Below are 14,010 nucleotides of genomic sequence, written 5' to 3' on the forward strand. Positions count from 1 at the left end.
TTCGATAATCTTGAATCAAAATCAAAAGGATATTCGATGAACTTGAAGATTCACAAAAGAAATTGTTTGTCCAACAACAATTCCATCACTTTTGTATCCTTCATAACTCATCTCGCTTATCCAAAATTTTGACAAAATTTTTTATGAAACAAAGAGAATGATGAACAAGAAGAAGAAATTGAAATTTTGAATTTTTTGATTTGTTACATATATGATTGAATTCTTGACAATAATTTGGAATGGAATAGCGTAATTTATAGGATCTTAATTTGATTTTCAGTTTTTTTTTTCCCTTAATTAGTGCAACAGATGGATACGATGGATACTATGAGATCTTAATTTGATTTTTCAGCTTTTTTTTTCCTTAATAAGTGCAACAGATTGATACATAATGTATCAACAATAATGTATCTGGATCCTTAATTATGTATCCGAAATGCCTAAAAAACATGGGATTTATGTAATTAGAAAAATAATAGGGATAGAAAGTAATTTAGGTTTTACACTATGAGATTTATGTAAGTTATACTAAATTTTATTCTGAATAAATTTTACATAGATTTTCTCTTTAACTCATACATGTGTTAGTTATTTGAATTTCTAAATTGCAAAATAAACACTATATTAATTTTATACATAATCCTAACTAAGACCATCTCCAATCCATCTCTATTTTACTCTATATCTTCTATATTTAGAGAGTAAAATAGAAAATGGGTTCTCCAACCGCTCTCTATTTCACTCTCTAATTTCCAATTATAGTGATATGACTATTCATACTCTTTATTTCACTTTATGATTATTATATTATTAATTTGTTATTTATATGTATAAATAACTAAATTCTGCATAGTTAATTATTTCATAAGCTAATACATACAATTACTCATAATTATTTGTCTATAATTTCTATTTCAAAGGAAGGATAATAATGTCTTTGTCAACAAAAAAAAAAATCCTTTGATACTAAATAAAATATAATTAAATGGATTTCTAAATATGCCTAGCATCAATATGGAGTATATATCGACAACTTTACAAGAATCTCAATACATTATCCAAAATATCAGATAAGATTAAGTAAAGTAATCAATTTATAATGACTATAGTTCTCTTTCGTTGAAACGAATATAGTTGAAGTAATAAAAAAGTGAAAGTAAGCTATTAGTGGTAAAAACATGATAGGGGAGATGCGATGGAATTGCAATCAGATAAGGCAGGACTTCGTATATCGGTAAACGGAACTTATTTGACTATTTGTAAGTTGGTAAGACTCTTAATAAGCAATATTGTGTGGAAGTGGAGTCAGAATTTGAGATTTTTGAATTTAAATAGTAGTAAGAAAAAAGCAATTAAGTTGTATATGAGCGGATAAAAAATAAGTCCGATGTAAATGAATGAAATATATAACCAACATATATTTGATATATGAATAAAAAAAATATTAACACCAATGAATAAATAGATATCTATATTATATTTTAGGAGTACTTCTTATAGGAGTATTATTTAACAGAAATAAGTACTCTTATATTATAAATCTTTTTTCATGTTTTTTTTTTCTCTTTAGGGTGAGTTTGGTAGGAAGGAAATTATTTTCATCTCTTTTTAAAATATATAATTATATACTTTAAAAAATAATGAACTCTAACTAATTTTTTTGGAAAATATGATTTTAAAACTGTGTTTGTGAAATAGTGGAACGAAATGATGTTTCTTTTTATTTTAGAGAGAATGCGCTTTTTGTTTTTTTTCAATGTTGTATTTTATGTTTTACTTTTTTAAAAACCAAGTTTTGAAAAGAAAATTTGTAAATATAAAGAAAAATCTCACGCAACAACAACAACAACAACAATAATAATAATAATATTATTATTATTATTATTATTATTATTATTATTATTATTATTCATTGGTGTTAATATAATATAGATATTTATTTAATATAAATATTAATTATACATCATCTAATATTAAATAATACTCCCTTCGTTTACTTTTACTTGTTATATTTTGACTTGACACACATCTATTGTGAAAATAATTACTGATATATGTATTTTACCAAATTATCCCTATTAAATGATGGTAAAGGAGTATTAAAAATTAAAAAAAAGTATTAAGTCTTGAAAAATAATTTGATTAAACAGTATTTAATGGTGAGAGTAAATATGAAAAAATATAATACTTTTTTTTCATATGTCAAAAGTGATAAATAAAAATAAAAATATATTTTAAGAAAAAGTGAAGGGAGGGAATGATATTTATGGTAACCAGCTACCGGTGAATGTGAAAGGAAGTAGTAGTAGAAGATGTAAGTCAAAGATGGTTTTAGGGAGAATTTTAGAAGAGATATATATATATAGCAACACACTTGTAGAATTGTATGTATCGGTGTGTGGAAGAGAGAGAGAAAAAGACGCGCACAAAGCAAAAGTGTGTAAATGTAATGAAAAGCCGGCTACAAGCAAATTATCCTTTCCCCTTGTAAATCTTACTGGTTCTTCATCTAAGCACTAGTTGTTGCTGATCACAGTAAACGATTGAGCTGAGGAACATCGCTTTATCTGTTGATTTGATTGGATCTGTTAATAAATGGGTTGCTTCTCCTGTTTTGATTCTAAAGAGGATGAGAAGTTGAATCCCCAAAAAGATAGAGATGATTCTAACCGCAAGCAACCCCATCTCACCGCTCCCTCAAATATATCCAGGTTATCTTCAGGTTTGTCTTTTCTCTCATTCCATTTATCAAATTATCTATTTTTATTACATCAACTTGAAAACTCAACTACTAAGATTCCCCAAGATATATGTTGATCTCTCTCTTTTAACTAGGGGGAAATTAAGTTCCAGATAGCCAACCAACTAAGTTATTAAGATTCCCCAAGATATATGGTTCTCAATTGATCGGAGGGTGTCTCTGTATCAATCTTGAACGGGATTTAAGTAAGATCAATCTCCCCCAAAAAATGAAATGGGGATAGAATTTGGATGAAAGGTCTATTTGGATTATTCCCTTTTCTGTTCGCAGCTCCTAAGTTAGATTTTTTTCTCTACTTATGGATCTCCACTGTTTTACTTACAGGGGCAGACAGACTTAAAACAAGAAGTACCAATTGTTCAAAGAGAGAATTTTTGGGGATAAAGGATGCACCTGATGTTCAGATTGCTGCACATACATTTACTTTCCGTGAGCTTGCAGCTGCTACTAATAACTTCAGGCCAGAATCTTTTATAGGTGAAGGAGGGTTTGGTCGTGTGTATAAAGGGCAATTACCTAGCGGTCAGGTAAATTCCTTTTGAGGTTTGTTCTTTTAGTTCTCCTAGATTACCATGCAACCAGGTGATACCCCTTTTTGTCCGTGTTACCGGCCCTTCCCCCTTGTTCCTTTTCCTTCTTCTAGTACTTGGAATTGGAGGGTTCGGGGTAGCAGTATGAAGCCTGCCAGCACTCTGGCATAGGCAGTTCTTATATCAGAAATTGTTACAATGTGCTTGAAAGAAATAGGTAGAGGAGCCAATTAACTGACCTCCAGTCTTTAATTATTTAAGATTTCCTTGTTCTGGTAGTTCTCATGTTGGCAGAACATAAGAGGTAATTGGTTAGGAAATGAGGAGAGATAGGTAGAAGGAGAGAACCAAGTTTTTTTTATAGTGATATTCAGAAATAGAACGTAATTGTATCTGTTTGGTTATCACTAGTTTCTTTCATCCCACTTGGTCTTCCTTTTCTGTAGTCTTGTGTGAAGAAACTAAAAATTTGTGGAACAATCACCCCGCTTGTGTGCATTGAATGAATCTAAAAGCACACATGTTCATAGAGGGGCTGCATCTGGCTAAAAGTAAACCAGAAAATGATCTCTCGGTCTTTTTTTTTCACCAAGTTGAACACCGAAAAGCAAATGGTAAAGCAGGCTATTAATGATGCTTATTGTAGCTGGTAGGAAATAGGAGCTTAAGACATCATGTTCCAATGACAAATCTGCTGGAGTTTGATTTCTGGACTCCCTTTCATCTGCTCAGGGACAGAGCCAAGATTTCCCCATGATGGAGATGAAAATTATGCTTGATATGCTGAAATGCTAAGTTGTCATATCCTAGATGGATCAATTTAATTTTAAGGGATCCTAGATGGCTCATTTTCTTATAGAACTAAATTGTGAGATATCACCAATTTGTCTTTATAGCCTGATTAGTTTGGCAGGAAAATAATGCATTAATTCAAATACCATAGAGGAGGAGGAGACACAGAATTTTAAGATATTCCACAGATATAGTCCAAGTAAAACTCGTGTTACCTTCATTTTCATGCATTCGTCTTGATTTCTTGTCCCTTCTACCACATATGTAATATCATGAAAAAATATGATAGCATCATGATGACAAACATCCATTAAAGGACTTGGATAAAGCTTGGGAATCAAGAAGATGTTTATCGTGGAAGAAGAGCTCAAGAATGAGCCCGAGAATATGCTTATCGTGGAAGAAGAGCCCAAGAATAACCCCAGGAATTATGGCAAATAGTGGACTAAGTGATACACATATTTCATGGTCCAGGAAAACAGAACAATATCCAGAAGATAAAGACTAATTGCCTAGGGCTTTATTATTTTTGGTGTAAGCAAGTGTGATGGGAGATGCTGAAAATGTGTTTAATATTATTGACTGGTTGTAACTAGAAGATCCTAGGAATGATGTAAGTAAAACTTTTTGGAGGGGGACTACACTTTGATGTAGTATACCTGTGGATAAATAGAAGTAATGTTACCTTTCTCAAAAAAATATATTTCATGGTCCAAGTTCAAGTCCAAAAGGAAGAAAATTGAGCCACATGGAGCCCAAAAGAGTGTCAAACATGCAGCACAAAGAGGGCTGAATCCACGCCCAAAAAGGGGTGTGTTTTGATGCAAATTTCACATCTTTCCTTATCTTTAGTTAGGTAGTTTGGGAAGAAGTGTGATATTTGTTGTTCCCTGAACGCACATTCAAGTATACCTAGTCGTACGAGTAATAAAGTGTTGTTCAGAGCGTCAAACCCACAGGGACTTGTAATTAACTATATACTCAATTAAACGATCCTAGTTATATATACGAGGATTAAACTCCAAAGTCGTGTTTCTAAATTAATTAAAATAAGAAAACAAATAATCAACTACCCAATGAAGACTTACCTACTAGCCTTTAGAAATATTCACACTTGTAATGGCCATGAACATTAACAAATTTAGTCATGTTAAAACTTAGAAAATATAACCATTTTTTATGGATGTATATCTTATTGATGCATACCCCGAAGTTTATAAAGCTCAGTGTACAATTTTGTGGCAATATTATTTACCTCATGAAAACATCCTTTATGACAAAAAAATAACTTGTTGACCATGTCATATCCACATTTTATGAGATCAAGTTATGATAATATTAGAATATTATTTGAAGGGAGAGTATGAAGACAAAGCAATTACTTTACTGGTTTGATTTCCTCCACCGTTTGTTGCACGAGTATGGGTACATCAACTCTTGTATAATAATCTTATCCATGTCCATGATTTTCATCTGTAAGCCTAAACCAACTGATTGAATAAAGTAGAAATTTATAAACAAATTAAAACATATCTGTTGATTCTAGCATCAGACCAAATCTCAGTGACTAGCATAATAATTAAAATCGTAAGGCCAGCACCAACAAGAAAATGAACTAGAAGGTGATGATATTTAGAATCTCATGTTGATAACATGTTATGAAACTATAAAACTATAAGAAGAACAATATAGTAGGGAGAACTGAGAAGAGGGAAGACTTCTTATTCTCTGGAGGGATTCTTTACAATGAAGAGAATCCTTTAATTTATAGGGGAAAATTAACTTGGTCCCTAAGTTAGGGTTCCTAACTTTTCTCCAAAAGATACATACAAAATAAACATCAACTATAATACAAATATATTTATAACAAGAAGTGAATTTTTGTTATTTTTCGAACAACAACATTATTATTAATAGAATTTGAAAGGTTTCTCTTCTTTTACACCTTTCTGTTTGATGACTATGGTTTTATCTTGCAAGAAACATTCTTTAAGAGGTTAGTCTAATTCTTAACTTGATATCTTTAGTTTCTATTAAAATAAATTAAAGAATGTATTTGTCTTCTTTTTTTTGACAAAGAAAGAATGTAATTAGTCTTATACTAATTAGTATTTAGTCTCTAATTTCATCGAAATAGGGGTCTAGATCACTTTGTTATCTAAGTTCTTGAATTGACTCTATTAATACTATAATTAGCTTCGATCCGTTAATTTTTAAGTACGAAGATCAATTAGGGTTCTTAACACTTTATTATAAAATTTGGAGTTGTTATTATCGAATTTCGCATATCTTTAAATTCCTATCTTTAATCTTCATATTTTCCATTCTTCATTATTTTCTTGTTTTCTTTCAAGTAACTGGATTCTTATCAAAACACCTTTGAATTCTTGTCCCTTGTTTCTTAGCATAAATCTAGTGTATTCTGATCTTATAAGATTTTTGTGAAGTAAAGTCAGTGTATTGTTTACTGCCAGATACAACCACAAAAGAAACTCACAAGTCATAAATACCAATGATGCTACAAAAGTTTCAGTATGTGGGCTTCTGGTTATATTTTAAGGAGAAACTAATAAATCTGAATAAAGCAAGCTCAAGTAAATGTTAATTATTTACAAACTGTGATAACTTTTTCTAAATGTATCCCTTCCTATTACAATCATGTCAACTTCTTCACCAATATTGAAGGAGAGATTGCTATCATTTGAAACTTCCCTTGTGGCTAAACAACGTTATTATTACCATTACTCCTAAAGTTTTGAGGAGCATTGCCAATTAGAGTATCTTAGCATATATAAATTAGTAACAAGGTTGAAGCAAGACCGTGCTGTAGAATTCCATAGCTTTCATAATTCATAAAATAATTCTTCTTGAAACTACCCGTGTAGTTGTACATATTATTGATAACGTTTCTTCTAGACTCTTGAAGAGCACTACAAAAGGAGGTAAATTTCAGGCCTAAATGTTCAAGCAAGGCATTTTCATAAAACTCACGTTAACTAATTCTCAAATCTATAGGATAGTTTCTATGAAGAAACTCAGAAAAATGCTGGATGAAAGAAATAACAAGAGATTAATAGTTTAGTAGTTTACGCTTATACCATGCCATGCCATTTCTAACATGTGCCATTAGCTGTGGTGATTGAACATTCTGAGTGGATCACAAGGAAATAAGATATTCATCTCATTTGACTCTATATGGACAAAAATGTTAGAAGTACCATCTTGAAGCTTCTTAAGTCCAAGCTTCGGCCTCTAATCATTGTCAAGGTTTCATTCGCCAGAAGTTTGAATTTATTTTATATTCTGCAACCATTAAATGTGAAGATTCTTGAACGCCCCAGGTAGTTGCTGTAAACTTTTGTTCCTTCAGTTAAATATGTTTGATGAATAATTGGTTGATCTTCCCAGGTTGTTGCAGTTAAGCAATTGGATAGGAATGGGCTTCAGGGGAATAGAGAATTTTTAGTGGAGGTTCTTATGCTTAGTCTTCTTCATCATCCTAACTTGGTGAATTTAATTGGTTACTGTGCTGATGGGGACCAGAGGCTTCTTGTCTATGAGTTCATGCCTTTGGGATCACTAGAGGATCACCTTCATGGTAACCTATTTTGCATGTCATTCTGCTTGTCTGATTTATATTTCTTCTCTGTTTATGTAGCATGTGGCTTATACCCCATAACATGCAGCAAGATATTCCATATGTATTACTTCTTGTGTCCCAAAACTGAAGTTGGGATATCTATTTTCAGTGCAACTTCTGAACTCTTCTTGAGATAGAATTTTACATGTTTGTAAACTTTATTATATGAATTACATTTTTATCAAAAAAATGTTCAGAAAAATATTTGTCAAAGACAAAACTGTTGGACTATCTGGATAGTGACATTCTTCGGGAGGGAGAGACCATGGTGGAGCTACAATGACCTAAGTTGTTCAGACTCTTTATTTCTGTGCTGCACCCATGTTGACACGACACGGTTGTGTGATCCATACACGATCTGGTCAATTGATTATGAGTACTTTGACAAAAATCCATACAGAAATTTGGGACAAATAAAAACAAAAGCTAAGGTGAAATTGAAGAACATGGAATAGTTAATATATAGAAATTTCTATGTCAGTCCTTTTTCTTTTATCTCCTTCTGGGATTTTCATCTTGGATCAATAGCTTCTCTTCAGAATAACGTATAAATTTTTCACATAATGTCTCATAATTTAGACATACTTTTATAAATCTATTTTTAGATAGTTGAATTTTGTTAGCTGAACCTCTGCACCCATATTTGTACCCCCGAATCGTAAAAGTTAGATCATGAAGGATCCAACCTCTAGATGTGCACCCATATCGAATACTTGCACTCGAGTCCAAGGGTGGTTAGTTGAGCACCCTTCGTCAGAAGTCACACAGTCTATATAGTTAAAACTGTTAGGCCCTTTCTTAAAAAAAAAAGAATCAGACTTGACATACTGGTTTGTTCTATATGGTTTCTCTCCATAACCAACCAGCTCTGAATTTCTCTCTTTCTAAATCAAATATCAAATTTGGCGCTTCTCTTTCTTTTTCCTGATCCCATTTATTTCAATTCTTGACAGTTACAGGAATTAGATTTTTAGATATCCTATAAAATCTGTTTCAACTAATTCACTGATCAGGTGAATTAAATTTTTCATTGCTCTATACATATGTTATACTCAAATTATTATCTTTACTTTAATTTTCTTATTTAATTTTAAAACCAAATTCTTTCTCCTTTCTTTTTCTTTTGTTTGCTTCGAACAAAATTGAGTTGTGTTAGCGAAATTCCTCGAAAAAAAGCAGTGCATCCTTACATTAAAGAATCGCTCCCTAGTCTATACATGTGACAATTTGTTCTATTGAAGTTATTTTTCTTCTTTTTTTTTTTTTTAATTTAAATTTAAAACCAAACTCATCTCTTTTTTTTTTTTGCTTCTGCAAAAAAATATGACAGTGGGGCCTCTAACTCAACCTCAAAAAAGCTAGCTCAATGCACTCCTATGTAAAAGCAGGATAAGTAAAAACAATGTGGCGTTCCTCGAAGCAGGATAAGTAAAAGCAAAGGAACTTTTGGTTAAAATTGAGTTCCTATGTAAAAACTTGTCCAAGCTTTGGCGGTCAGGGTTATGTCGTACTTGTTTTTTTTTTTTTTGTTTCTCACCCGGTGTCCGGTACCCACATTGGAGTCCGACTAAATCTGGATTCACGCCACGAAGTCCCACATTGGGGGGTAAAGCGCTCCCTAACAAAAGCTACTCCGTACCCAAGGGGACTTGAACCCGAGACCTCTTGGTTAAGGAAGAAGGAGTACTTACCACTCCACCACAACCCTTGTTGGTGTGGTACTTGCCTTGGTTGGAGGTAACAGGTACCACATGGAATTAATTAGTGCACAATACTGCACATGTTTGTCTAGACACCAGGGTTATAAGAAAAAAACCTATATGAAAAGTCAAAAATCAGTACAACAATTTGCAGAGTTCCCCTTAAATGAAAATGACTGGGATAACTTGCCTGGAAGAGACCATATTCTGCAAGCATTCAAGCAGGCAGTACCCAAGTTCTCATTAGAGGAATCTTTTCCATGAAATAACACAAAGCATCCAGTTGATTTCATCAGGGTGGCTAGGCCTGATTTTGTGCTTGTTGCTTATATATATTATCTGCCTACATATTTACATGTAGTATTGTGCTATATGCAGCAACCAATATTCCATGTAATCTTATATCTCAGTCTGTAGTTACATATGACTTGTTCCTCGCACATACGAATAAAAAAAATATTGTTCCTCACACATGGACTTAGATCTAAACCGACTGCAGTGATAATATCATTTCTTGTCCCACCAGAATGTCTTATATTGGCATGACCAGTGGTGGATCTAGAGGTGGCCGAGGGTGTTCATCCGAACTCCCTCGGTAAAAACTTACACTATATATAAGGTAACTTTTAAATTTTTTACAGATATATATTGATTTTAAATCCCCTAAACACGAGTAGAAGTTGACTTAGTGTTTTAGGGGTTCAAAATTCACCTTGAACTTGAGGTTCCAAGTTCAAATCTCAAACCCTACTGGCCATGACACCATTTATCTGAGGGAAATATTCACGGATCCAAAATTGGTGGGGTTGGTGTTAGTTCATCTCATCTATGATTTTCCTTTAGTTTGTACATTTTATTGTTCTTAATGTTGTACATCCCTAAGAGTCTGAACCCTTGTTATGCACTAAGTACGCCTGATGAGTTCTATATTTATAATCTCAGGGGAGGTTATCTTTACCTTTCCATTATTAATGCTGCCTTGTTGTTTCTGTGACAGTCCTCAATTGCTTGAAACCTGCCTGCCACTCTTCCCATTCTATTATGGGATATGCCCGGGATTATATCCGAAGAACCAGTGTTGTATAGATGATAATTTAGGACTAGGAGATGGAAGAATAGAATCCTTGTATCCCATGGGTCCCTAATATGATGGTGGTTTAAAGAGCTCTTATGGCTTTATGATTGTATAGCTGTCTTATAAACCTAGCCATTTCTCTCTAAGGCATACTTTTGATTGCCAGTTTTCAACTTAGATCTTGCATGTTACCCGTTTCATTAGTTTTTTATGAACAATATTATACTGCAGAATTTTGTGACTCTAGGCTTTGTGTTCTTTAGTGATCTCATGTGAATAAGTGGTGTGCAGATCTCCCTCCTGATAAAGAGCCACTAGATTGGAACACGAGAATGACGATTGCATCTGGTGCAGCAAAAGGTTTGGAGCACCTTCATGATAAGGCGAACCCTCCTGTTATTTATAGGGACTTCAAGTCATCCAACATATTGCTTAAAGAAAACTTTTTCCCGAAGCTTTCTGATTTTGGGCTAGCAAAACTTGGTCCTACTGGAGACAAGTCACATGTGTCCACAAGGGTCATGGGAACTTATGGTTACTGTGCCCCTGAGTATGCCATGACTGGACAATTGACTGTCAAATCTGATGTCTATAGTTTTGGGGTTGTGTTCTTGGAGCTTATCACTGGACGTAAGGCTATTGACAGCACCAAACCTCAGGGAGAACAAAACCTTGTCGCATGGGTAATTAATCTGCTTATTTCTTTCCTTTAGTTTAGCAATTTGTTGATTTATTTTACTCGTGATCATGTCCAAGAGTGGAGCCACCTATTGGGAAGGGGATTCAAGTGAAAGTAATTTAAGTGATGGGTTCAAATCCCAAGTGTGTCATTGTTGTATTTTTTGAATCCCCTTGGCAGAATTCCTTGCTCTGCAACTGATCACATTTTTGTGTGAAAATAACAAATTGAATGATTGACTATCCTTTGTAATTCTGAATGTATATCCAGGCTAGGCCACTGTTTAATGATCGTCGGAAATTTGCAAAATTAGCTGATCCAAGTCTTCAAGGACAATTTCCAATGAGAGGTCTGTACCAGGCTTTAGCTGTGGCCTCCATGTGTATCCAAGAACAGGCTGCTGGTCGTCCACTAATTGGGGATGTGGTCACTGCCCTTTCTTATCTTGCAAATCAGTCATATGATCCTGGTACAGTTCCTGGGCAAATTCATAGATTTGGGGCAGACAGTGTTGATAGGAGAAATAAAGATGATAGAGTTGGAAGAATATTTAGGAATGAAGATGGGGCAGGAGGAGGATCAGGACGGAAATGGGACGTGGATGGAGGATCTGAGAAGGAAGATTCTCCAAGGGAAACAGCAAGGATGTTAAACAGGGATTTGGATAGAGAAAGAGCAGTTGCAGAGGCTAAAATGTGGGGCGAGAATTGGAGAGACAAGAGAAGACAAAATGGTCAAGGCAGTTTTGATGGGGGTAACGAATAGTCATTAGATGTTCGATCATTCCCCAGCTAGCTGTACCGTTGATAAGGTAGTCTTGATCTGAGCTTAATTTGTAGTTGATCGTCTGTAAAAATTGACATTTCCACCATCTTATCTTAGGTAAGTGTGTAATGGAGCTAAAAGGGAACTCTTACACAGAGGACAAATGAGGAAGGAGAGGATATATTTCAAAATTGTGAGTAAAGACATGTCTCAACTACTTAGCTGAGGATCATTTACTGTCTGTAATCTTTGATCCTAAACATGTTATACTCTAATCTTGATTGTGTTATATGACAGAAACTTGATTTTACTCCTCTCTGCTCCTTTTCTTATTTTATTTTATTCTTAAAAAAATTACAAGTATTAATACAATATTCAACTCTTAAGTAACACAGATTAATCAGGAATGAAGATATCTATTTGTAGTTAGGGTTGTTCATGGTTATGGTTATAAAACCAAACCAAACCGCCATCAGAACCAAACCGGTTAAAAAAAACCAATAATTGTTTGATTTGGTTAGGTTTGGTTTTAAATTTTGAAAAATCGATATTATTTGGTTTGGTTTTGGTTTTACTAAAAATTAACTGCAAAAATAACCAAATCGAACTAAGAAGTTATACGTATAAATTTTATAATTATTTATAAATAAAATATAAGTATTTTGATAAATTTTAATCAACTTAAGCCTTGAATTTTACTATTTTTTGAAGTCTGACACTTACATTTTAGCTCAACTATTAAAACCTTAAGTTTAGATCCCTCAATATTCATTACTTTAAAGATCACACTCTCTCTGTATTTTATAAAATTTTCTAACGCAATATTGAATAATTTAAAGCTCAAGCTAAAGAAGATGGTAATTGATTAGTTTTGACTATGAAATATTGTTTTTTTTTTTAAAAGTAATTTCTCAATATTTTAAGGTGTAATTTTATTGAAAAATCTATTGACAAGATGTTGAGATCAGAATATTGAACCAACTTTATGCTATTGATAATGAGTTTTTTTAGTTTCTGAAACTTGGTAGATTGGATGAATCACTATGTTCGTGTAATAGCTTATTTGTGAATTATTCATGTACTAAGTGTTCAACAACCTTATTACTTTCCTCAACAACCTTATTACTTTCGAACCGAAAGAACCGAAGAAACCTAACCAAACCAAACCGACGATAACCAAATCGATAGTTATTTTTTTGATTTGGTTTGGTTTGGTTTTAGATATTTAAAAACCGATTTAAATTGGTTTGGTTTTGGTTTTAACTAATAACCGATCCAAACCGAACCATGAGCACCCCTATTTGTAGTATATATTAAAGGGTAAATTACAGAAATCACATACTTTTAAGGCAAAATTACAATCTATCCCTTAAAAGTTTATAATGACAAAAATCCCTCAAACGAATATAATAATATAAGCGCTGATACATTAATCTGATGCGTGAGATATAATAATATAAGTGTTGATACATGCACGAGATACAATAATATAAGCGCTGATACATTAATCTGATGCGCGAGATACAATAATATAAGCGCTGATACATTAATCTGATGCGCAAGATACAATAATATAAGCGCTAATACACTAATCTGATGCACGAAAATGAGGGATTTTGGAGATTTGTAATTTAGAGGGGATAATGGTAATAAGTAAACTAAAAGGCGGAATTTCTGTCATTTTTCCTATATTATATTAAAATCAAGGAGGTCCTTAAAAGTTAAAAAACTGTTGGTTGGACTTTTTGTTTTTCATTAAAAGACTCTACTATAGGAAAAATGTGATGTACTATTTTGTTTCAATATATTATTTAAGTATTTTATAATATTGGCTATTAAATATATAGGAAGATCTATGAAAATTAAGGACTCCTACCAAAATGGTAAAAAAAAAATGTATGGGTATGCACATGAAAAATTAAGGGGATTTCTAAAATATATGAATCCTAAAATATATGGGAAGAACCCTAATAAAGTAAATATATATAAAAGTAATTAGATGTCTATTTTTAATACTAGGAGAATTAATGTTGGTAGGTTTTCTTTTTCCTTTTTATAGTCTTTGTCG

General features: G+C 32.8%; 1 protein-coding gene across 1 annotated transcript; it reads left to right on the forward strand.

The window, feature by feature from the left end:
• Positions 1-2,394: 2,394 nt before the first annotated feature.
• On the forward strand, positions 2,395-12,252 carry LOC125831856 (serine/threonine-protein kinase PBS1). Its single transcript, XM_049510995.1, has 5 exons — positions 2,395-2,722; positions 3,086-3,288; positions 7,492-7,681; positions 10,790-11,181; positions 11,448-12,252. The coding sequence occupies exons 1-5, from the start codon at positions 2,596-2,598 to the stop codon at positions 11,940-11,942; spliced, it is 1,407 nt and encodes a 468-aa protein (XP_049366952.1). The 5' UTR covers positions 2,395-2,595; the 3' UTR covers positions 11,943-12,252.
• Positions 12,253-14,010: the final 1,758 nt, after the last annotated feature.

The sequence above is a fragment of the Solanum verrucosum genome, unplaced genomic scaffold (assembly GCF_900185275.1).
Source record: "Solanum verrucosum unplaced genomic scaffold, falcon-dt-bn FXZP01000018.1, whole genome shotgun sequence".
Taxonomy (NCBI): Eukaryota; Viridiplantae; Streptophyta; class Magnoliopsida; order Solanales; family Solanaceae; genus Solanum; species Solanum verrucosum.

Excerpts from the sequence above, each read along its gene's own strand:
- LOC125831856 (XM_049510995.1), top strand. The coding sequence starts at position 2,596 with ATGGGTTGCTTCTCCTGTTTTGATTCTAAAGAGGATGAGAAGTTGAAT. Across the intron at positions 3,289-7,491 it reads GGCAATTACCTAGCGGTCAG|GTTGTTGCAGTTAAGCAATT; the intron begins GTAAATTCCTTT and ends TGATCTTCCCAG. Across the intron at positions 7,682-10,789 it reads ACTAGAGGATCACCTTCATG|ATCTCCCTCCTGATAAAGAG; the intron begins GTAACCTATTTT and ends AGTGGTGTGCAG.